The sequence below is a fragment of the Mobula hypostoma genome, chromosome 15, assembly GCF_963921235.1.
Source record: "Mobula hypostoma chromosome 15, sMobHyp1.1, whole genome shotgun sequence".
Taxonomy (NCBI): Eukaryota; Metazoa; Chordata; class Chondrichthyes; order Myliobatiformes; family Myliobatidae; genus Mobula; species Mobula hypostoma.
In genome coordinates, this window is record NC_086111.1 from 2,483,901 (window position 1) to 2,508,341 (window position 24,441).

Here is a 24,441-nt window from a genome sequence, read left to right on the forward strand (position 1 = left end):
GCTACAGTTTCTCTTGTCTGCAATAGAGTCCTCCCAGTTCTGGAGAGGATGATCAATCATAGCTAACATGAGAAAGACACTGCAAGTTCTTATGTCAACACCCCAATCCAGGCACTCTATATTCAAAACTATCATTTATATAAATGCAGCTTAGAGAAAGCTCTTACATGTTTAACTTGATGACAAGTTAAAAATGTAACCTCAAGACAAGAGCAAAAAAAATTGCAGTGGATTGCAGATAAATGGGACACGTTAGGAGCAGTGTATTTTGGCCCAATTAGCCAAAGTTTCATGGAAATAGTTAAGATGACATAAAAATGACAAATTGAGTAAGAAATTGTTTTAAACAATATAAAGAACAAACTAGAACACTGCCAATTGTACTATAGTCCTGATGAAGAGTCTTGGCCCGAAACATCAACTGTACTCTTTTCTACAGATGCTGCCTGGCCTGCTGAGTTCCTCCAGCATTTTGTGTGTGTGTGTGTGTGTGTGTGTGTTTTGTTTGGATTTCCAGCATCTGCAGATTTTCTCATTTGTGAGCTCCCAATAGCTATCAATGCAGGAATTAATTCAATATACAGTGCATTGTTCTTTTGATTGACTGTAAATGAACGAAATCAGTGTAGCCACCTAGTGCAGATAATGGACTGCCTTCATACAATGCTGTTAACAAATGAATCCTCCAAATCTTCATTTTCATTGCAACATTCAAGATGATTGCTGATACCTTCAAATTCTTTGTAGTTTCTGACTTCTTGAAGTAGTTTCACTTTCACTTCCAGCCATTTTTGGCATCTCCAACCCTGAAAGTTTGAAACTGCCGTGAACAAAGCAGTTTAGAATTGCCTTACTGTTTATTTCTTCCTAACTATTAGTGACAAAAATTACTGCTTTCTGAATGCAAACATGAGAAACTGACACCATTTAAAAACTGTTAGCTCATAGCAGGATATAGTGGCTAACGGGCACACAAGTGTGCATGACTGATGCTTGTTAGAACCTGTTCAGCAACAGTCTCCTGCCCCAGTTATGAAGCAATGTCCCAAATAAGCAGCTGCCCCAACTAACTGATAGCCCAATTAACTGGAATCCACTGTATATAGCATTTTGCTGTTTACATCAAATATAGTTTTCTACCCATAGTTCATCATTATACACTCTAAATGTAGTGCAAGAAATACAGTGCTTATAAAAAGTATCCACCACCCTTGGAACTTTTCATGCTTCATTGTTTTACGACATTGAATCACAGTGGATTTAACTTGGCTTTTTTTGACACTGAATAACAGAAAAAGACTCTTTTGTGTCAAAGTGAAATCATCTCTAAATTAATATTAAAACACAAAATGATTGATTGCATAATTATTCACCCCCTTTAATATGACACACCAAATCATCACTGGTGCAGCCAATTGGTTTTAGAGGTCACATAATTAGTTAAATGGAGATCACCTGTGTACAGTCAAGGTGTAGTAAAAATACACCCGTATCTGGAAGGTCCAACTGCTGGTGAGTCAGTATTCTGGCAAAAACTACACCATGAAGACAAAATAACACTCCAAGCAACTCTGTGAAAAAGTTACTGAAAAGTACAAGTCAGGAGAGGGATAAAGAAAATTTCCAGTCACTGAATCTCTCTTTCGGAGTACAGTTAAGTCAATAATCAAGAAATGGAAAGAATATGGCTCAGCTATAAATCTGCAAAGAGCAGGTTGTCCTCAAAGACTGAGTGACCGTGCAAGAAGGGGACTAGTGAGGGAGGCCTCCAAGAGACCTATGACAACGCTGGAGGAGTTACAAGCTTCAGTGGCTGAGATGGGAGAGACTGCACCTACAACAACTGTTGCCCAGGTGCTTCTCCAGTTGCAACTTTATGGGAAAGTGGCAAAGAGCAAGCCACTGTTAGAAAAAAAGACTCACAGCTAAAGTTTGCCAGAAGGCATGTGGGAGACTCTGAAGTCAGCTGGAAGAAGGTTTTATGGTATGATGAAACCAAAATTGAACTTTTTGACCATCAGACTAGATGCTATGTTTGGTGTAAGCCAAACACTGCACATAATCAAAAACACACCATCCCTACCCTGAAGCATGGTGGTGGCTACATCATGTTGCTTCACTGCAGCAGGCCCTGAAAGGTTTGTGAAAGTAAAAGGTAAAATGAATGCAGTAAAATACAGGAAATCCTGGAGGAAAACCTGATGCAGTTTGCAATAGAACTGCGGCATGACGGAAGGTTTGTTTTCCAGCAAGACAATGACCCCAAGCATAAAACCAAAGCTACACAGGAATGGCTTAAGAACAACAAAGTTAATGTCCTGGAGTGGCCATGTTGGAGTCCAGATCTCAATCCAATTGAGAATGAGAGGCTGGACTTGAAAAGAGCTGTTCTCTCATGATCCTCTTGCAGTCTGACAGAGCTTCAATAGTTTTGTAAGGAATGGGGAAAAATGTCCAGATGCGCAAAGCTTTTAGAGACCTATCCACGCAGACTCAGAGCTATAATTGCTGCTAAAGGTGTACCTACTAAATACTGACTTGAAGGGAGTGAGCAATTATGCAATCCATTATTTTGTTTAATAATCATTAGACCAATTTGCAGAGATTTTTCACTTTGACACAAGTCTTTTCCGTTAATCAGTGTTTTAAAAAAGCCAAATTAAATCCACTGTAATTCAATGTTGTAAAACAAAAAAAACATGTAAACTTCCAAGGAGGGTGAATATTTTTTGTTTATAGACACTGTATATAAATGTACATACATTTGTACAACTTTCATTTTACCTTGATTAATGAACAAGAGATTCAAACAAAGCAAGACATTAGAGCAATCGTGATTGACATTATATAAATCAGTGACAACATAACAATCCTAAACACAAAAAAGATAAATTCTAAAATGATAAATATTGTTTTATATAACTCAATTACATTTCAAGATTAAATCAATTATTTTATCCTGTCCAAATATAAAAATTGTAAAGTTACTCCAGATATCAATAGCACTTCTTAGGCCACTGTATGGTTTTAGGTTTTATATTTTGAATGTTGATAATAAAGCTTTTCCTGTACTGTCATTCATATGGTCTTTCCTTACTTCCTAATTTCACTCCTGAATATTCATGTTTATAAGACTCAAAATAAGTACCTAAATCTTTGTCAAATTTATTAAAAATGAAAAAAAAACATTCTGCTAAGCCTACTTTTAGTTATCAGTAAAGGACAGTTGGAAACAGAAACTGGAACTTTCTTTTTATATGCACACTAATAGATTTTGTTGCATAATTTTTTTCTGTTGTCCAGTCACTGAACTAAAACTGTGATCATTATTAGATAAGAGACAAGCTAAGTGTGGAATATTATGGTTTGTAGAAAAACCACAGATGACATTTTTATTTACCTTGGATAGTGTACATTGTATTTTTAGTTTTCTCATAATTATTGCAGTAACATTTACAAATCATATCTATTTTGACTGCTAAGATTAAACTTAGTGCAAGTAACATCCGCAAAAATTATAAATTATTTGTAATTTTGTAAAAGATCAATTTATATTTATTTGTTAAATAACACAATGCAAATGCACACATCACGGTGGTTGTTTTAATTGGAATTGAAACTTTCTGAAAACGGTTTCTTTTTTCTCCTCTTCACTTCCTTTTCAGAGTTCTTCAATACATAACATTCATATGATTTTACCAAGGCTATGTATGCAGATACAGTGAATTTTGGTTTACTTTGAGCAAATCAAGCTCGTAAGGCAGATTTTTATATTATTACAGGATTTCTACAGAAAACTGTTTCTCCACCTGTTCTATGTGCACACTCAGGTACAGAATGTGTAATGTGAAGTTAACTCATCACAGGCTAAGTATTACAGGCTAAGTTAACTAATTAGTGTAAAAAAACACTAAAAGTAGCTTCCTTCCTCCAGTCTAGGAAGGAAAATATTCAGTTATGATTTTTACTAAACAAACTGACCTAACCAAAGTGAGAATCTGTTCATTGAGCGTGCAGATGCTGGAACATACATACACTGATAAAGTGTGCAGGCCCAAAACACTGGCGAGTCATTTCTTTCCATGTATGCTGACTGACCTGCTGAATTCTTCCAGCATTTTGTGTGTGCAGTGTGGCCCCCTCCCCCACACTATTGTGAACCATCAGAGGGCTCAAACTACCCCAGTAGAGATTTTAAAGCAATGCACAGTAAACAGTAAATTAAGGGAGTAAACTATAGGAATACAAACCAATTAAAAAAAAACAGCAGGAGAACAAAAGTTCTTTTGGATTTGGTTTTAAAAAAACCCTTTTCTTAAATCACATAGCAAATCGTTAAGTGGTCTGGTTAAAACCAGACAATTATGAACAATAGCAATTGTTTTAACTAACCAATGAAAAATTAGTACATCAACGTACAACATATTTAGACCCACAAGTCACATAAGGCTAAAAGTATATTAAAATCATGATAGATTTCGCTTACCTAAAATATATTAAAATATACCTCAACAATACCAATTAATGTTTGTTTAATTTTATCTAATTACTATTTTACAAATAACAATGAGCTGATAGAAAAGATATGAAACATCTTTAATTTTAATTCAAAACTGAAAGTCATTTTGGCTCAGCACATTTGTTCATTCCTTCATAATCTACTATGTAATTTATTTGTCATCAATTGCATGGAACAAAGTTAAAAGAAATCTTGGATTTGCCACTACACATTCAAACATCTGGGTTTTTCATACGTGATGGCCCAACTTTAAATCCTCAGTGTCTGTAAATAGGCACTTATATTAATCTAACCCATTCAATTGCTTTGGATGTTGCTCAGTCAAAAATTGGAATTGTCTTCAAAGAACTTTAGCTGTTGGACCTTCATACTGTAATTCTGGTACAGTTCTTCACCCATTTCTTCCTGCAGACTTTCCTAAAACAGTTATATAAATCAGACCGATGATAAGCAATAAGATACTAATTCTCAAAGCAAACCAATCATTCAATACAAGTAAAAGATGGGGACCTTACTTCTCTCCTGGCTTCATTATCATCTTCCATAATATTATACACTTTTTCTAAAAGCTTCACTCCTAATCCTTTTAGAACATCAATCCTTAATGCTTCAATTGTTCTTTTAATCTTTGCTGGTGCTGATGGAACCTCTAAACAAACAATAAACAGAAAGCAGCTTATTAATACAGAAGTGTGAATATGCTTCAGCAATTTTACATGAGGTTGCAAGTTTAAATTTATTTGCATCTCAATCTCTAAGATTGCTTAAAATTTAAAATTGCTCATTCATTTATGGAACAAAGATTATTCCAAATATATAAGTGTATTTTCCTGGTTATTACAGACCTGTTGGAAAGTCACTGAAACAGAAATCCTCTGGCTCTTCTTTAGATTTCCCATGAAGGATCAGAGTGTCTCTATATTTTCGCTGTAGTTTGAATTCTGGCGTTCGTGCAGGCAATGGATTCTCTTTGTTGGCATCTTTTGAATCTCTCTTTAGTGTTTGAGTCATCAATTTTACAAGATCATGGATTTCGCTGGAATCAGGTTTCCTAAAAGATAGTTAAGGAATATTGGGAAGTTAGAGGGTTGGGAAGCTTTTAAAAACCAACAGAAGGCAACTAGTAAGCCATAAGGAGAGAAAAGATGAAATATGTAGGTAAGCTGGCCAATAATATTAAACAGGATACCAAACACTTTCTCAAATATATGAAGTGTAAAAGAGAGGCAAGAGTGGATACAGACTGATGGAAAATGTTGCTTGAGAGGAAGTAATGGGGAACAAAGAAATGACAGATGAACTTAATAAGTATTTTGCACCAGTCTAGTCTTCACTGTGGAAGACATGAGCAGCTTTGTTTTTGGCCACAACTAAGAAAAGATGTGCTGGCTTTGGAGCTTCACAAGAATGATTCCAGGAATAAAAGGGTTAACATATGAGGGCTGTTTGATGGCTCTGGACTTTTAATTGTTGGAATTTAGAAGAATGAGGGGTGTGGGCAGGATCTCACTGAAATCTATCGAATGATGAAAGGCCTTGATAGAGTGGATGTAGATAAGATATTTCCTATGGTGGGAAAGCAACACCAGAGGGACATTCATTTTCAACAGAGATGAGGAAGAATTTCTTTAGCCAGAAAGTAGTAAATCTGTGGAATTCATTTGCCACAGGCATCTGTGGTGGCCAAGTCATTGGGCATATTTAAAGAGGTGGTTGATAGGTTCTTGATTATTCAGGATGTTAAAGGTTTATGGGGAGAAATCAGAGAATGGGATTGAGCAGGATAATAAGTCAGCCATGATGGAATAGCTGAACAGACTAGATGGAGCGAATGGTCTAATTCTGTACCTATATCGTATGTTCTTCCTTAGATAGCAGCAATGCAGGAGGGTCAAAGCTATTTCATCTTATGAAATTCATTGGTATTATTAAAATATATGTTTGAGATTAGAAGATTAAGTGTGGAGAAGAAGAGTCTGAGGTGTGCCTATAAATACACCTACTCACTCAAACATTGGCCAAGACAAACTGACATTGCTACTGTATTTGTAAAACATGGGAGGAAACAGTTAAGTAAAATATAATGTTCATTCATTTATACAGCTGTAATTTCTTGCTTGAGCATTTACTTGAGTCATCAATAAAATATTATTTCAAATGATGAATCTACTTAAAACTTTCTAGATGAATTATAGAAGCAAAAGTTATTAGTTTAGCTTGAAATGCAGTGAAGGTTTCATTTAGTTTAATATTTCTATTGTTCAGAACCTATGCAAGGTCATCACTCAGTCAGCAACAGCAAACACCCACTTTTTTTATTCTTTGCTCCACAATGTATGGATGTTGATGTATTCAACATCAATCTCACACTGTGCTTTGAAATGCAAACATTGCCCCTCACAGCCCATCTTTACAAAAAAACTTTTAAGATCTTGTATCATTTTGAAGCTCCCATGACATCAACTGTGCTATGAAACGGAAAGTATTATTGGTGAACATTGTCTTCCAACACTCCTTTAATGCAGTATTACACTTTATTCTTTCAGTATATCAAACATTTCTCTCTCTAGTACAGAAGACTCAAATATAACAATCTAATTGTGTAACTGTCTGCTGCTATCTTTAAAGCAACAAGTATCTCTGTTAATTGATTCACTCTATGCCTTTGTTATATCTAAACCTGACAAATATAAAGATTTAAAATAATTGAAGCCCTGTATCTCATTTCCAAATTTACATTACTTCCTACTTAACCATGGTCTTGCCGCTCCCTATGTTATCTCCCTATGCATCTTCCACTCCAAAACATTTAAGATATCTGTTTTTCCCAAACTCCACCCTTTTGATTACAGGTTCTCCCCCCCATCCGAGTCAGAGTGTGACCACCATGGTGGCAGGTTCTCCAACTGTGACCACCACAGGAACCCCATATGGTCAACAGGTAAAATAAATTATTTGATTAGGTGCTTTCACAAGCCATAATTTATATAATTAAATTTATTACTTTGCAGTGTTAAATATACAGGTTTCCCCCGCCATCCAAAGGTAGAGCGTTCCTATGAAACGGTTCGTAAGCCGGAATGTCGTAAAGCGAAGAAGCAATTACCATTTATTTAAATGGGAAAATTTTGTGAGCGTTCGCAGACCCAAAAATAACCTACCAAATCATGCCAAATAACACATAAAACCTAAAATAACAGTAACATATAGTAAAAGCAGGAATGCTATGATAAATACACAGCCTATATGAAGTAGAAATACTTTTCCACGATCATTGCCTGCACTGTTCTCCGTAGCGAAAATCTCACGCAAGCGCTCTCGGCAAAAACACTCTCTCCTGTAACCTTTAAGCTATGAAGCTGCCAAATCATACCAAATAACACGTAAAAATACACAGCCTATATAAAGTAGAAATAATGTATGTACAGTGTAGTATCACTTACGGGAATCGGGAAGACCATGCCGAGCACACTGATGATGGTGTGTTAGGGTGGGTCGTCGGAGTTTGGGTGGTGCAGTGGCCCCCACCCTCCGGGCCACCGACCAATACCGATTCGCAGAGAATGCAGCGGTAGCCGGGAGGCACATAGCACATCTTTAAGAAAAAAGCTGAAGTAAACAAGCTAATTAATTACGTGCCGGGCTGCACCTAATTAATTAGCATGTTTATTTCAGCTTTTTTCTTAAAGATGTGCTGTGTGCCTCCCGACTACCGCTGCATTCTCCGCGGATTGGTATCTCTCAGCGGCCTGGGGGTTGGGGTGGTGGGACACTGGGATGTCATCTCATCGTTGTCTGTTTCCATTAGCGCAGGCAGCTCACCTTCTCCTATGACTGCCCGCCTTGATGTCGAAGGTCGAGGTTCGTTGTCTGCTGTGGCTCATGTGGAAGGTTTAAAAACGACAGTACTGTATGCTTGACTGCTGAACCTCGAGCATTTTTCCATCATACAGTTCTTTGTAAACCATCTTGCAAATATGCCCTAAACCGACGTACCCTTTCAAAATTAAAGTCGTACTTTATCATTGCAGTGAAAATCTCACGCAGTTGCTTCACATTCAGCTCCTGGACAACTTCACTTTCGCTACTGCATTTGGTTTCGATTGTTATCCTTTCCTCTTCCACTTGCATCAGCTCTTCATCAATCAGTTCTTGGTCATAGGATGCCAAAACCTCTTCAGCATCATCTTCGTCAACTTCCTTCCACAAGCCAAACTCACTTTGTGCTTACTTCGTTCACCACGATCAAAATGCTTCATTATGTCTAGTGTTACGCTAAGCGTAACACCCTTACGAGTTCTTTCAGGCTTTTCCGATACTTTAGAACTCATCTTGCAAACGGCTGCTCACAGGCACGTGTTAAAGCAATGCTGGCGAGAATGCAGTTCCGAATCCAGGGGAGAGCGGCTGCTCAGGGCATGTGCTGATTTTTTTTCCCACGCGCTGCCTTTTTTCGTAACAGTGAAAATACCTTCTGTTAGCGAAAACAGGGAACTAATGTAGGTCTTTCTTAGCAGTGAGGTTTCGTAAAGCAAACGTTCGAAAAGCGGGGGACATCTGTATCTCCAAATTTAATTACTCCGCCTTTGGAAACCAAACAATCCCAAACCTCTAGAATTTACTCTCTAAAACTGTGCAGTCTCTTCTTCCTCTGTTAAGATGCTCATAAATAAGCTGACAAGCTTTTGGTCATTTGCTCTAATTCACTCTTCAAGAAGGGAGAAAGGCAGAAAAAACAAAACTATAGGCCAGTTAGTCTGATCTCAATGGTTGGGAAGGTGTTGGGGTCGACTATTAAAGATGAGGTCACAGGGTACTTGGGGCACATGATAAAATAGGCATGGTTTCCTCAAGGGAAAAATCTTGCTGACAAATCTGTTGGAATTCATTGAAGGATAGACAAAGGAGAACAATTTCCTGTTGTGCAGCTGGATTCTCAGAAGGCTTTGACAAGGTGCCATACATAAGGCTGCTTAACAAGCTACGAGCCCATGGTATTACAGGAAATATTCTAGAATGGGTAACACAGTGGCTGACTGGCTGGAGGCGAAGAGTGGGAATAAAGGGAGCCTTTCGGGGTTGGCTGCCAGTGACTAGTGGTGTTCCACAGGGATCTGTGTTCGGACAGACTTTTTTTTAATGTTATACAGAACATAGAAATCTACAGTACTTTACAGGCCCTTCAGCCCACAATGTTCTGCCGACTGTGTAACCTACTCTAGAAGCTGCCTAGAATTTCCCTACCTCATAGCCCTCTATTTTTCTAAGCTACAGGCACCTTTCTAAGAGTCTCTTAAAAGACCCTACTGTATCCACCTCCACCACCGTTGCTGGAAGCCCATTCCACAAACTCACCACTCTCTGTGTGAAAAACTTACCTCTGACATCCCTCTTGTACCTGGTTCCAAGCACTGTGCCCCCTCGTGTCAGCCATTTCAGCCCTGGGAAAAAGCCTCTGACTATCCACACAATCAATGCCTCTCATTATCTTATACACCTCTATCAGGTCATCTCTCATCCTCTGTCGCTCCAAGGAGAAAAGGCCAAGTTCACTCAACCTATTCTCATAAGGCATGCTCCCCAATCCAGGCAACATCCTTGTAAATCTCCTCTGCACTCTCTCTATAGTATTCACATCCTACCTATAATGAGGTGACCAGAACTGAACACAGTACTCCAAACGGGGTCTAACCAAGGTCTTATATAGCTGTAACATTACCTCACGGTTCTTGAGCTCAATCCCACCGGATATGGTGAGGTCAACACACCATATGACTTCTTAACCACACTGTCAATCTGCGCAGCAGCTTTAATTGTCCTATGGATATGGACCCCAGTATCTCACTAATCCTCCGCACTGCCAAGAGTCTTACCATTAATATCATATTCTGTCTTCAAATTTGACATACTGAAATGAACCACTTCACACTTACAAAGGGTCTCGGCCTGAAACGTCGACTGTACCTCTTCCTAGAGATGCTGCGTTCACCAGCAACTTTGATGTGTGTTGCTTGAATTCCTAGCATTTGCAGAATTCCTCGTGTTTGCGTTTCACTTCACACTTATCTGGGTTGAATTCCATCTGCCATTTATGTCAATGATTTGGATTATAGAATTGATGGCTTTGTTGCTAAGGATTGCAGACGATATGAAAACAGGTGGAAGACAGGTAGTTTTGAGGAAGTAGAGGCACTACAGTAGGCCTTAGAAACATTAGGAGAATGGGAAAAGAAATGGCAGATGAAATAGTGTGCGGAAATATATGGTCACACACTTTAGTAGAAGAAATGAAAGGGTTGACTATTTTCTAAATGGACAGAAAATACAAAAAAAAACTGAGGCGCAAAGGGACTTGGGAGTCCTTGTGCAGAATTCCCTAAAGAATAATTTGCAGGTTGAGTCTGAAGGCAAATGTAATGTTAGCATTCCTTTCAAGAGGACTAGAATATAAAAGCAAGGGTGTAATGTTGAGACTTTATAAAGCACTTGTGATGCCTCACTTGGGAGTATTGTGAGCAGTTATGAGCCTCTTAATTTAGAAAGGATGTGCTGAAACTGGAGAGGGTTCAAAGGAGGTCCACGAAAATAATTCCAGGATTGAATGGCTTGTCATAAGAAGAGTGTTTGATGGTTCTGGGCCTGTATTCACTAGAATTCAGAAGAATGAGGGGTGACCTCATTGACACCTATTAAATGGTGAAAGGCTTTGATAGAGTGGATGCTTCCTTTGGTGGGAGAGTCTAAGACCAGAGGGCACAGCCTCAGAATAGAGGGGCTTTCTTTTAGAATAAAGATGAGGAGGAATTTCTTTAGCCAGGAAGTGGTGAATCTGTGGAATTATGTGCCACAGGCAGCTGTGGGGGCCAAGACTTTATGTACCTTTAAAGCAGAGGTTGATTGATTCTTGATTGGTCAGTGTATGAAGGGATGCAGGGAGAAGGCAGGAGACTGGGGCTGAGAGGAATATTGGATCGGTCATGAAGAAATGACAGAGCAGACTCGATGGGCCACATGGCCTAATTCTGCTCCTGTATCTTATGGTCTTATTCCTTTTTATATGGCTTTGCATAAATTTGACAATTTCTTTTAAAAGTAATGCTTTTAATGAAGTGCTTAGATTTTTTGCTAAATTAAAACCAATATAAAAATGAAAGTTGTAATTGCAACAGAATTTCCATAATAAAACAAAAATGTAAGTGTTGAGTTCTGTTCATTTAGTTGGGATGTTCATTTTCTTCTTTATGGGCACACACAAAAGTGGGGGGGGGGAAGCTGGGTAAGATAACGGCTGCCTTGTGTACTAAACGTGAATAGAGAAAGTAGTTGTTAAAACAAAAGATAATGTTGTGCCTGTTGTTTGAATGTTAATATAAATACTCACACATCTTTGCAGTCCCCCTCAGATCTATCAGTTGAGCTGGCTGAAGAGCTATACTCATCATCATCTGAAAGGTGATGGGATAATTCACTCATGCACTGGAAAAGCATGGTATAAAAATACATATTAGCTCAAAATCTACACGTACATACATTCTTCCTTCAATTTGAAAGAAGTACAATTAAAAACAAGTTGATAGTTGTACGATGGGTACTGTGTACTCCAAAATGAGTGGGGTTCCTTTGATTATAATTTCCATTTCCTTTTCCAAATAAGCTTAACATTATTTTTATGAAGCTGGATAAGTACCATTCAATAGTAGGTTTCAAAATATTTATTCCAGTTATTGTCTTATTTAAATATCTGTGCACATCGATATTTTCTATGTTGGAAAGCAATAATAAAATGCTCTCCATATATTATCTTATGAACCCCTATAGCCAATCAATTAATGTCAATAAGCAACATTATCACAAGATGAAATATTACAATGAAGCATTACAGAATTTAGCTTTGATCTTTTCTATCATACAGTACTGCGCAAAAGTCTTAGGCATATATATATATATGTACATACACACACACACATACATATGCATATATACATATATAGCTAGGGTGCCTAAGACAGTACTGTAATAATTTCATGTATTGCGCTGTACTGCTGCTGCAAAAAACATGACGTATGTGGGTGATGATAAACCTGATTCTGATGCGGGTCTCTATTGTGGACTGAGAGTGGGAAGGGGACAGGGAGAGGAGAATCATGGTTGGGAAAAGGGGAAGGGACAAGGGAGAGAGCGGGAAGCACCAGAGAGACACACTGTAATGATCAATGAACCAATTTTTTGGCATCAAATAACCTTGCCTGGTGTCTCAGGGCTGGGTGTGTCTGCACCCGCACCACCCCCCCGTCCCTCCTCCTTTGTCATCTGTCCCACACCCCTCCCACAGTGCTCTACCCTGGCCATTCCCAACATCCTTTGCTTCCACCAGGTTCACAAACTTGCTCTCTGCTCCAGGTTGACAATACCGTGCTGTGCGAGTTTCTTAGGCACCCTAACTATACATGTATGTGCCTAACGCTTTGGCACAGTACTGTATATTGACTGGTTCAGGAACATTTGGCATTGATTAGCTAAGATCTGATAGTTGAGATGGTTAACACTAACAAAGATACACGATTCCGAGCTAAAGAGTAGTATACAGTGAACTGCAGGAACTGTAGCAGAAAGGGAAGTGCAAGGAGGAGTAGAGAGGTGGCATACAGAGGAGAGAACCAGAGCTGAGTGATCGGCAGGAGAGATGCTGCTGAGGTAAGTAATTTGAAGGTTTTGTTTATTAGAAATATAATGTTTGATTTTAGTTTGTAATGATTGCAAAAATGCTTTTTTTAAAACGCCTGTCAATGGGTTATTCTCAGATAATAGGTGAATGGCCTATCAAAACAAATCATGAAATAATTTCGTTCTCTTCTTTCTTCTGAGGTAATTTATTGAACCTATTTACTGATTGCTTGTTTCTAACTAAAACAAAAAATGCTAGAAGTATTCAGCAGCTCAGAAAACATTTGAAGAATGAGAATGAACCGAATTGGCCGTACACTGGCTTCACTGATGGTGGGGATCTCAGGAGGGAGCCAAGATGGATCGTTCATTTGGCACTGAGGCTGCAATTGCTTCAGTGCTACTTTGAATATTCTACATAGAACATGGAAGAGTACAGCACAGGAACAGGCCATTCAGCCCACAATGTTGTGCCAAACCACTGAAAAAGCAAATTAAAGACTTCAAACACTAATCCCTCCTACCTACACCATGTCTATATACCTCCATCTTACTTACATTCATGTGCCTGTCCAAACATCTGTTAAAAGCCTCTAATGTATTTTCCTCTACCGCCATACCAGGCAGTGCATTCCAGGCATCCACCACTCTGAGTGAAAAAAAAACTTATCCCTCACATCCCCCTTGAACCAAACCCCTCTCACTTCGAATGCATGCCATCTGGAATTAGACATTTCAATCCTGGGAAACAATTGTTCTCTGTCTCCTCTATCTATGCCTCTCATAATTTTGTAAACCTCTGTCAGATCTCTCCTCAGCCTCTGATGCTCCAGAGAACACAGCCCAAGTTTATCCAACCTCTCGTGATAGCTCATGCCCTTTAAATCAGGCAGCATCCTGGTAAACCTCTTCTGCACCCGCTCCAAAGCCTCAATATCCTTCCTATAGACGGTAACTAGAACCGGCAATACTCCAGATTTGGCTTAACCAGAGTTTTATAAAGTTGCAATATAACCTCCTGACTTTTGAACTCAATGCCACCACTAATAAAAGCAAACATTCCATAAGCCTTCTTAACCACCTTATTCACCTGTGTAGCCACTTTCAAGGAGCTATGAACTTGGATCCCAAGATCTCTCTGCTCAACAACACTGTTAAGGTCCTTGCTCTTAACAATGTACTGTCTCCTTGCACTTGTCCTACCGAGGTGCAACACCTCACATTTATCAGGGTTAAAATCACCCGCAAATATACTAACCCACCCATGTACATTTTCATCCAGGTCATTTATACACACTGCAAACAGCAGAGGTCCCAGCACAGATCCCTGTGGAATTCCAGAGCTCCAGATTGGACAAGTCCCTTCAACCACTACCCTCTGTCTTCTATGTGTAAGCAAGTTCTGAATCCAAACAGATAATTTGCCATATGTCGCATGCATCTTAATCTTCTAGATTAACCTCCCATTAGGGGCTTTGTCAAACTAAAATCTACGTAGACACATCCACTGCCGTAACCTCATCAAACTCTCTCACCACCTTGTCAAAAAACCCAATCAAGTTGGTAAGGCACGACCTGCCCCGCACAAGGCCATGCTGCCTCTCCCTAATTAGGCCATGGGCTTCCAAATGCTCATATATTCTATCCCCAAGAAATTCCTCTAGCAATTTTCTGACAATTGAGACTCCAGTACATAGTTCCCAGGATTTTCCCTTCTTCTCTTCTTAAATAGAGGTACAACATTAGCCACCTGCCAGTCCTCTGGGACCTTGCCTGTGGTTAGAAGGACACAAAGATACTTACTGGTCAAAGGCCCAGCAATCTCATCCCTTGCCTCCTTCAATAACCAGGGGTGGGGGGGGGGGGGTAAATCTCATCAGTCTCTGGGGAATTATCCACCTTAATACTCATAAGGAGGCCCAACACTTCCTCCTCATTGACCTCTAAACACCCTACACTCAAGCACTAATCTGATCCTCCATATCCTTTTCCTTGGTAAATACTGAAGCACTCACCAAGTACCTCACTCACATTCTCTGCCTCCAAGCAACTGTTCCCCCCTTTATCTTTGAGTGGCCCAACCCTCTCCCTAGTTATCCTTTTAACTCTTCATGTATGTATAGAATGCCTTGGGATTCACCTTAATCCTACTTGCTGAGGACTTTTTATGGCCCCTCCTGGCTTTCCTAATTCCCTTCTTTAGTTCTTTTCCAGCTTTTTTATACTCCTTACATGCTTCTTTCGATCCTGACTTATGAAGCTTTACAAACTTTTCCTTTCTCTTCTTTACTGAGTTCATCACCTCTCTCCACATCCAAGGTTCTCTTATTTTTCCATACCTAGCCTTCCTTCTAACAGGAACATACCTTTCCTGTACTCTGCAATTAATCTTTAAACACCTTCCACATCTCTGATGTAGACTTGCTAGAGAAAAGGTGTTCCTAATTAAAGTGTTCTTAGTTCCTGCCAAATGTCCTCGTATTTTGCCCTACTCTAATTTTAAACTCTCCCACAAGGACAATACCCATCCTTATCTATAGCTATCCTGAAAATAAACACTTATCAGACTCCCTGATCCACCACACCAGTTATTCCAATTTTGCCTTTTGGTACTTTCCCTGACATCTACCTTCTGGTCTGATCCTTCCCTTACTAACCTGGAGCTCTAGTTCCCAGCCCCCTGCAAAACTGGTTTAAACTCTCCCGAGCAGCATCAGCAAACATCCCAGCCAGAATATTGGTTCTCCTCTAATTCAAGTGCAATCTATTCCTCTTGTCCTGACGAAGGGTCTCGGCCCGAAACGTCGACGGTACCTCTTCCTAGAGATGCTGCCTGGCCTGCTGCGTTCACCAGCAACTTTGATGTGTGTTGCTTGAAATTCCAGCATCTGCAGATTTCCTCATGTTTGCCTCTTGTACAGATAACCTGTTCCCCAGAAAGGCTCCAGTGATCCAAGAACTTCAAACCCTGTCCCTTGCATCATCTCCGTAGCCACTTATTCATCTGTGCTATCAACCCGTTCCTATCTGCACCTCCTCGTGACACAGAGTAATCCCGGGATTACAACCTTGGAGGTCCTTCTCTTCAGCCTCTTTTCTAACCCTGTATATTCACTGCGTAGGACCTCTTCCCCTTTTCTACCCATGTCATTGGTGCCAATATGCACCCCAACCTCTGGTTGTTCCCCCCTTCCCCTTGAGAATATTCTGCAGCTGCTCTGATACATCATGGACCCTAGAACCCAGGAGGTAACATACCATCCTGTCTGTCCCCCTAAGTATTGAGTACCCTATCACTACCACACTGCCTGACTTTACTCTTCCCTGTCAAGGCTCAGAGCCGGCCACTGTGCCATTGGCCTGGTAGATGCTGCCGTGTTCTGATGGGCCAACCCACAGCAGTATCCAAAGGGGTATGCTTGTTGCTGAGGAGAATGGACACAGGTAAACCCTGCACTGACTGCTTAATCCCCTTACCTCTCCTGGTGGTCACCCATCTACTGTACGAAGCCTGTACTCTGGGTGCGCCCAACTCTTCAAAGTCTCGTCAAAAATATCTTCAGCCTCCTGAGTTAGTCCAACTCCTTGACCTGATCAGTCAAGCACTGAAGTTGTCTGCCTTTCCTGTAAATGTAGTCATCTTACCTTGCTCTATGATGGGCTCTGCTGTTATCAAAGTTCAGATGTTCTCAGAACCTCCTCCTTCCCTTAGTTGTCCACTACTAGTCAGAAATGGAGATGGCAGGATTGCAGAGCTATAATTGAATCAATTGGCTGTTAAATGTCAACTGCACACGGGAGCTGCTCTTTAGTCAGCTTCATCAGATTGGTGCTTTACATTTTGGTGTGCCTGATGCTGATCCTGGCATGACCCCATGCTTTGATGGCAATGGTAGAGTGATGAATATGCCACACCATGCAGTTAAAATATCAGCAATGTACTCTTCTGTTGCTACTGCTGCTACAATATGTTGTAATGAGCAAAACATTACCTTTCCCTGATCGATAGCTACATCAGATAAGGATCGGATAACTTTCACATTTTGGTTCTCTTCACAGGAGTTTGCTTCTAAAGCTGCACAATGTGAATTTCTTCTTGATGTGGACACTGGCGAGAATAAACACACCATTAGTATCAGTAACAGAATGTTAATCTGCAAGTGTCAGATGAGAAGGGGTGGATAACTACTACTCAGATCTTTGGAATACTTACTACCGGTAAGGTAATATGGACTATACATTTCTGAAATTTCATCTAGTCCTATGACACTCCAATTCTGGTCATTTGGCTATCCATTAATTGCTTTATCATTAACCCCATGCCTTTCAACCAAGGAAGTGATTGTGGACTTCAGGAAGTGGAAGCTGAAAGAACACACATCAGTCCTCATTGAGAGATCGGCAGTGGAATGAGTGAGCAGTTTTAAATTTCTGGGCATCAGCATCTCTGAAGGTCTATCCTGGGTCCAACATAGTGTTGAAATTACAAAGGCGTCACTATAGCAGCTATATTTCATTAGGAAAGTGAGGAGGCTTGGTAATTTCACCAAAGACCTTTGCAAATTTCTACAGGTCTACTGTAGAAGGCACTCTAACTGGTTGCATCACCATCTGGTATGGAGGGACCACTGCACATGATTGAGAAAAAGCTGCAGGAAGTTGTAAACTCAGCCAGCTCCATCATGGGCAATAGCCTCCCCAGCATCCATGACACCTTCAAAAGGTGACGCCTCAAAAAAAAAAGCGACATCCATCATAAGGAGCACCATCACCTAGGTCATGCCCTCTTCTCATTGCTACCATCAAGAAAGAGGTACAGGACCCTGAACACACATACTCAATGTTTCAGAAACAGCTTCTTTCCCTCTGCCATCAAATTTCTGAATGGACATAAACACCACCTCACCTATTTTCAGCAGTATGCCAGATGTTCAAGAGTGTCAAGGTGTAGAAGTGAGTGAAGTGGCATTACTAGGGAAAAGGTGCTTGAAAACCTGTAAGGTCTGAAGGTAGATGAGTCACCTGTACCAAATGGTCTACACTCTAGGGTTCTGAAAGAGGTGGCTGAAGAGATTGTGGAGGCATTAGTAATCATCTTTCAAGAATCAAGTAAAGAGGCATGGGATCCAAGGGGACATTGCTTTGTGGATACAGAATTGGCTTGCCCAGAGAAAGCAAACAGTGGTTGTAGACGGGTCATATTCTGCATGGAGGTCTGTGACCAGTGGTGTGCCTCAGGGATCTGTTCTGGGACACCTATTCTGTGATTTTTATAAATGACCTGGATGAGGAAGTGGAGGGATGGGTTAGTAAATTTGCTGATGATACAAAGGTTGGGAGTGTTGTGGATAGTGTGGAGGTCTGTCAGAGGTTACAGCGAGACATTGATAAGATGCAAAACTGGGCTGAGAAGTGGCAGATGGAGTTCAACCCAGATAAGTGTGAGGTGGTTTATTTTGGTAGGTCAAGTATGATGGCAGAATATCGCATTAACAGTAAGACTCTTGGCAGTGTAGAGGATCAGAGGGATCTTGGGGTTTGAGTCTACAGGACATCCAAAGCTGTTACACAGGTTGAATCTGTGGTTAAGAAGGCATATGGTGCATTAACCTTCATCAACCATGGGATTGAGTTTAAGAGCCGAGAGGTAATGTCGCAGTTATATAGGACCCTGGTCAGATCCCACTTGGACTACTGTGCTCAATTCTGGTCGCCTCACTACAGGAAGGACATAGAAACCATATAAAGGGTGCAGAGGAGATTTACAAGGATTTTGCCTGGATTGGGGAGCATGCCTTATGAGAATAGGTTGCGTGAACTTGGCCTTTTCTCCTTGGAGCGATGGAGGATCAGAGGCGACCTGATAGAGGTGTACAAGATAATGAGAGGCATTGATCGTGTGGATAGTCATAGAGGCTTTTTCCCAGGGTAGAAATGGCTAGCACGAGAGGGCATAGTTTTAAGGTGCTTGGAAGTAGGTACAGAGGAGATGTCAGGGGTAAGTTTTTTTTTTGTACGCAGAGTGGTGAGTGCGTGGAATGGGCTGCTGGCGGTGGTGGTGGAGGCGGAAATGATAGGGTCTTATTAGAGACTTCTGGATAGGTACATGGAGCTTAGAAAAATTGAGAGCTATGGGTAAGCCTAGGTAGTTCTAAGGCAAGGACATGTTCGGCACAGCTTTGTGGGCCGAAGGGCCTGTATTGTGCTGTAGGTTTTCTATGTTTCTAATCAATAGTTCCAAGGACTAGAAAATTGCAAATGTCATTCCACTCTTTAAGAAGGAAAAGAGGAAGAAGAAAGGAAATTGTCGGCCAGTTAGCCTGACTTCAGTGGTTGGAAAGATGTTGGAGTCTATTATTAAGGATGAGATTTCGGGATACTTGAAGACACATAATAAAATAGGATGAAGTCAGGTTTCCTTGAGGGAAAATCTTGCCTGACAAATCTGTTGGAATGCTTTGAAGAAATAACAAGCAGGATAGACAAAGCAGTATAGGTGGATGTTGTGTACTTGAATTTTCAGAAGGTTTTTGACAAGATGCCACACCAGAGGCTGCTTAACAAGTTAAGAGCCCATGGTATTACAGAAAACATACAAGCATGGATAGAGTATTGGCTGTTTGTCGGGGGCAAAATGTGGGAATAAAGGGAGTCTTTTACGATTGGCTACCAGTGACTAGTGGTGTTCCACAGGGGTCTGTGCTGAACCATCCAGGGGGTCAGTGTGGATATGGTGGAGGATTACAAATATCTGGGGATACAAATTGACAATAAGCTGGACTGGTCAAAGAACACTGAGGCTGTCTACAAGAAGGGTCAGAGCCATCTCTATTTCCTGAGGAGACTGAGGTCCTTTAACATCTGCCGGACGATGCTGAGGATGTTCTACGAGTCTGTGGTGGCCAGTGCTATCATGTTTGCTGTTGTGTGCTGGGGCAACAGGCTGAGGGTAGCAGACACCAACAAAATCAACAAACTCATTTGTAAGGCCAGTGATGTTGTGGGGATGGAACTGGACTCTCTCACGGTGGTGTCTGAAAAGAGGATGCTGTCTACGTTGCATGCCATCTTGGTCAATGTCTCCCATCCACTACATAATGTACTGGGCGGGCACAGGAGTACATTCAGCCAGAGACTCATTCCTCCGAGATGCAGCACAGAGCGTCATAGGAAGTCATTCCTGCCTGTGGCCATCAAACTTTACAACTCCTTCCTTGGAGGGTCAGACACCCTGAGCCGATAGGCTGGTCCTGGACTTATTTCATAATTTACTGGCATAATTTACATATTACTATTTAACTATTTATGGTTCTATTACTATTTAATTATTTATGGTGCAACTGTAACGAAAACCAATTTCCCCCGGGATCAATAAAGTATGACTATGACTATGACTATTATGTTAATGATTTGGATGACAGAATTGATGGCTTTGTGGCCAAGGGCAGGCAGATGATAGGACAAAATAGCAGCCAGCAAGTCGAGTATCTGTGCATTAGGGATGCAAGATCAAAAATGGGTAGTAAACACAGCACTCAAAGGGTTATATCTCAATGCATGGAGTTTAAGAAATAATGTGGATAATCTTGTACAGATTGTCAGGTATGATGCTGTGGCCATTACTGTAACATGGCGGAAGGATGGGCGTAGTTGGAAGGTGCATGTCCAAAGTTATACATTGTATCAGAGGAATAGGAAGGCAGGCAGAGGCAGTGGCATGGCTCTGCTGGTAAAGAATGGCATACAATCAGTGGAAAGATGTGACGCAGGATAGTAAGATATTGAATCCTTGTGGGTTTAGTTAAGAAACAGCAAGAGTAAAAGCAGTGGTCCCCAACCTCTGGACCGCAGACCGATTCATTGCCACGAAGCATGCAGCGGTACAGCAGTGGCCGGAATGCACCTAGCACATCTTTAAGAGAAAAGCCAAAATAAACAAGCTAATTAATTAGGTGCCGCCAGGCACGTAAATGTTGGCCCAGATCCGACGCGACGCAATCGGGCGGCACTTAATTAATTATTTCGACTTTTTTCTTAAAGATGTGCTGGGTACGTTCTGGCCACCACTGCACTGCTACATGCTTCACGGCAATGTATCAGTCCACGGCTCGGAGGTTCGGGACCACTGGTTAAAAGGATCCTGATGGCAGTTATATATAGGCCTCCCAACAATGGCTGGGAGGTGGACCACTGATTACAACAGGAAATAGAAAAGGTGAGTCAAAAGGACAATGTTATGATAGTCATGGGAGATTTTAACATGCAGGTTGATTAAGAAAATCAGGTTGGTAATAGATCTCAAGAGAGTGAGTTAGTTGAATGCCTATAAAATTGCTTTTCAGAGCAGTTTGTCGTTGGGGATCAGCTGTACTACTTTAGGTGTTAAGCAATGAACCAGAGATGATTAGGGAGCTTCAGGTAAAAAAGTCCTTAGGAGCCAGTGATCACAATATGATTGAGTTCAACTTGAAGTTTGATAGGGAGAAAATAAAGTCTGATGTGACAGTATTTCAGTGGAGTAAAGGAGTGGTATGAGAGAGGAGTTGGACAAAGTAAATTGGAAGGAGCTGCTGCAGGGATGACAGTGGAGCAGCAATGGTGTGAGTTTCCGGGAAAAATGAGGAAGGTGCAGGGCAGATGTATTCCAAAAACGAACAAATATCCAAATGGCAAAATAGTACAACTGTGTCTGACAAGGGAAGTCAAAGTTAATGAAAAAACAAAAGAGAGGGCATACAACAAAGCAAAAAGTAACAGGAAAACAGAGCATTGGGAAGCTTTTTAAAACCTATAGAGAGCAACCAAAAGAATTAGAAGGGAAGAGATGAAAAATGAAAGAAAGCTGACAAGCAATACTAAAGTGGATAGTAAAAGCTTTTTCAAGTTTGTAAAAAAAAATGAAAGGGAGATGAGAGTGGATTTAGGACCATGAGAAAATGAGGCTGGAGAAATATTAAGGGTGTACAAGGAGATGGCAAATGAAATGAATGAGTGTTTTGCATCAGTCTTCACTGTGGAAGACACTAGCAGTAGGCCAGATGTTGTTGTGTGTGAGGGAAGACACTAGCAGTGTGCCAGATGTTGTTGTGTGTGAGGGAAGAGAAGTGAGTACAGTTACTATTACAAGGGAGAAGGTGCTCAAAAAGCTGAAAGACCCAAGGGTACATAAGTCACCCGGACCAGATGAACTGCACTCAAGGGTTCTGAAAGATGCAGTGCTAAAGATTGTGGGAGCATTAGCAAAGATCTTTCAAAAGTCAATGGATTCTGGCATGGTGCCCAGAGGAATGGAAAACTGCAAATGTCACTCCACTCTTTAAGAAAGGAGGAAGACAGCAGAAAGGAAATTATAGATCAGTTAGCTTGACCTCAGTGGTTGGGCAGATGTTGGAGTCAATTGTTAAGGATGAGGTTATGGAGTACTTGGTGACACAGAACAAGATAGGACAAAGTCCTATCATGGTTTCCTTAAGGGAACATCTTGCCTGACGAATTTGTTGGAATTCTTTGAGGAGATTACAAGTAGGATAGATAAAGGGGATGCAACAGATGCTATATACTTAAGATATTCAGAAAGCCTTTGATAAGGTGCCTCACATGAGGCTGCTTATCAAGTTAAGAGCATGACATGACAGTTACATGAAAGTTACTAAAATGGTTAGAGCATTGGATGATTGTTAGGAGGCAGTGAGTGGGAATAAAAGGATCCTTTCCTGGTTGGCTGCCAGTGACTAGTGGTATTCCGCAGGAGTCAGTGTTGGGACCGCTTCTTTTTATGATTTAGATCAGCCATTCACAACGGGGGCCATATGGTCCCCTTGGGGGCCCTGGCACATTTGAAGGGGGCCACTGACTGAAAACTGTGAGAAGGGGAGCCCCAAGGGTTTATGGGGGCCCTGGTAACTGAACCGATGAAATACCTAAGCAGCAGCCTTCATTGGAGTCAATAGTTTCCCTATTTGGTTGAGAGCGGATTCTGCAAGGTAGCTTCCTTGACAAAATCCAGGAACAGAACTGATATCGCAACAAGAGGTGACCTCCCACTGTCATTGTCTAATTTGGAGCACTATATCATGAAACTTGCAGAAAAGCATCAAGCTCAAGAATTGCATTAGGCCTGATAGATGTTTAATTTCATACTGTCTTTTTTAAAGTTTTGTCCAGTATGTTGGAATGTTCAAGTTTTCTTGGTGTTCAATAATAAATGATTTTCTGTCTATCTGTTCGCGTTGTATCCCTGTTTGAAAGGGGGGCCCTGGAACCTGAGAAGAGCTCCAAAGGGGGCCATGGCCAAAAAACAGTTGAGAATCACTGATTTAAATGATGGAATAGATGGCTTTGTTGCCAAGTTTGCAGATGATATGAAGATTGGTGGAGGGGCAGGGAGTGTTTAGGAAACAGGGAGGATGCAGAAGGAGACAGATTAGGAGAAAGGGCAAGAAAGGGGAAAATGATATACAATGTTGGAGAATGCATGGTCATGCACTCTGTGGTAGAAATAAATGTGCAGACTATTTTCTAAATCCAAAAATCTGAGATACACAGGGATTTGGAAGTCCTTGTGCCAAAAACCCAAAACGTTAACTTGCTGGCTGAGTCGGTGGTGAGGAAGGCAAATGTACTTTTAGCATTCATTTCAAGAGGTCCAAAATACAAGAGTCGGGATGTAATACTGAGGCTCTATAAGGCACTGGTGAGACCTCACCTTGAGCATTGTGCTGGCATTGGAGAGGGTCCAGAGGCGGTTCACAAGAATGATTCCAGGAATGAAAGGGTTATCATACGAGGAACGTTTGATGGCTCTAGTTCTGTACTCAATGGAATTTAGAACAATGAGAGGGGGATCTCATTGAAACCTTTTGAAGGCTGAAAGGCCTATACAGAATAGATGTGGAAAGGATATATACCATGGTGGGGAAGTCCAGGACAAGAGGGTATAGCCTCAGGACAGAGGGGCATCCATTTAAAACAGTGATGTAAAGAAATTTCTTTAGCTAGAAGGTGGTGAATTTGTGGAATTTGTTATCACAGGCAGTTGTGGAGGCAAGATTGTTGGGTGTATTTAAGACAGACTGATAGGTTCTTGGTTGGACACGGTATCAAAGCGTTTAATTGGAATAAGGGGAAATATGAAGCTATCAGGTAGGAACTTGGAAGCATAAATTGGGAACAGGTGTTCTTAGGAAAATGAACGGCAGAAATGTGGCAAATGTTTAGCGGATATTTGAGTGACGTTCTGTATAGATACATTCCAATGA

General features: G+C 40.8%; 1 protein-coding gene across 2 annotated transcripts in view; it reads right to left on the reverse strand.

Annotated features, from left to right (window-relative positions):
- Positions 1-1,477: 1,477 nt before the first annotated feature.
- nek4 (NIMA-related kinase 4) overlaps positions 1,478-24,441 on the reverse strand; it is a 95,286-nt gene continuing 72,322 nt past the window's right edge. For both annotated transcript variants that reach the window (XM_063067614.1, XM_063067613.1), the window contains 5 exons: positions 17,176-17,291; positions 11,901-11,995; positions 5,365-5,570; positions 5,035-5,168; positions 1,478-4,936 (listed from right to left, as the gene is read on the reverse strand). In XM_063067614.1, coding sequence (XP_062923684.1) covers positions 4,841-4,936; positions 5,035-5,168; positions 5,365-5,570; positions 11,901-11,995; positions 17,176-17,291 — 647 coding nt within the window. In that variant the 3' untranslated portion in view covers positions 1,478-4,840. The remainder of the gene's footprint in view (positions 4,937-5,034; positions 5,169-5,364; positions 5,571-11,900; positions 11,996-17,175; positions 17,292-24,441) is intronic.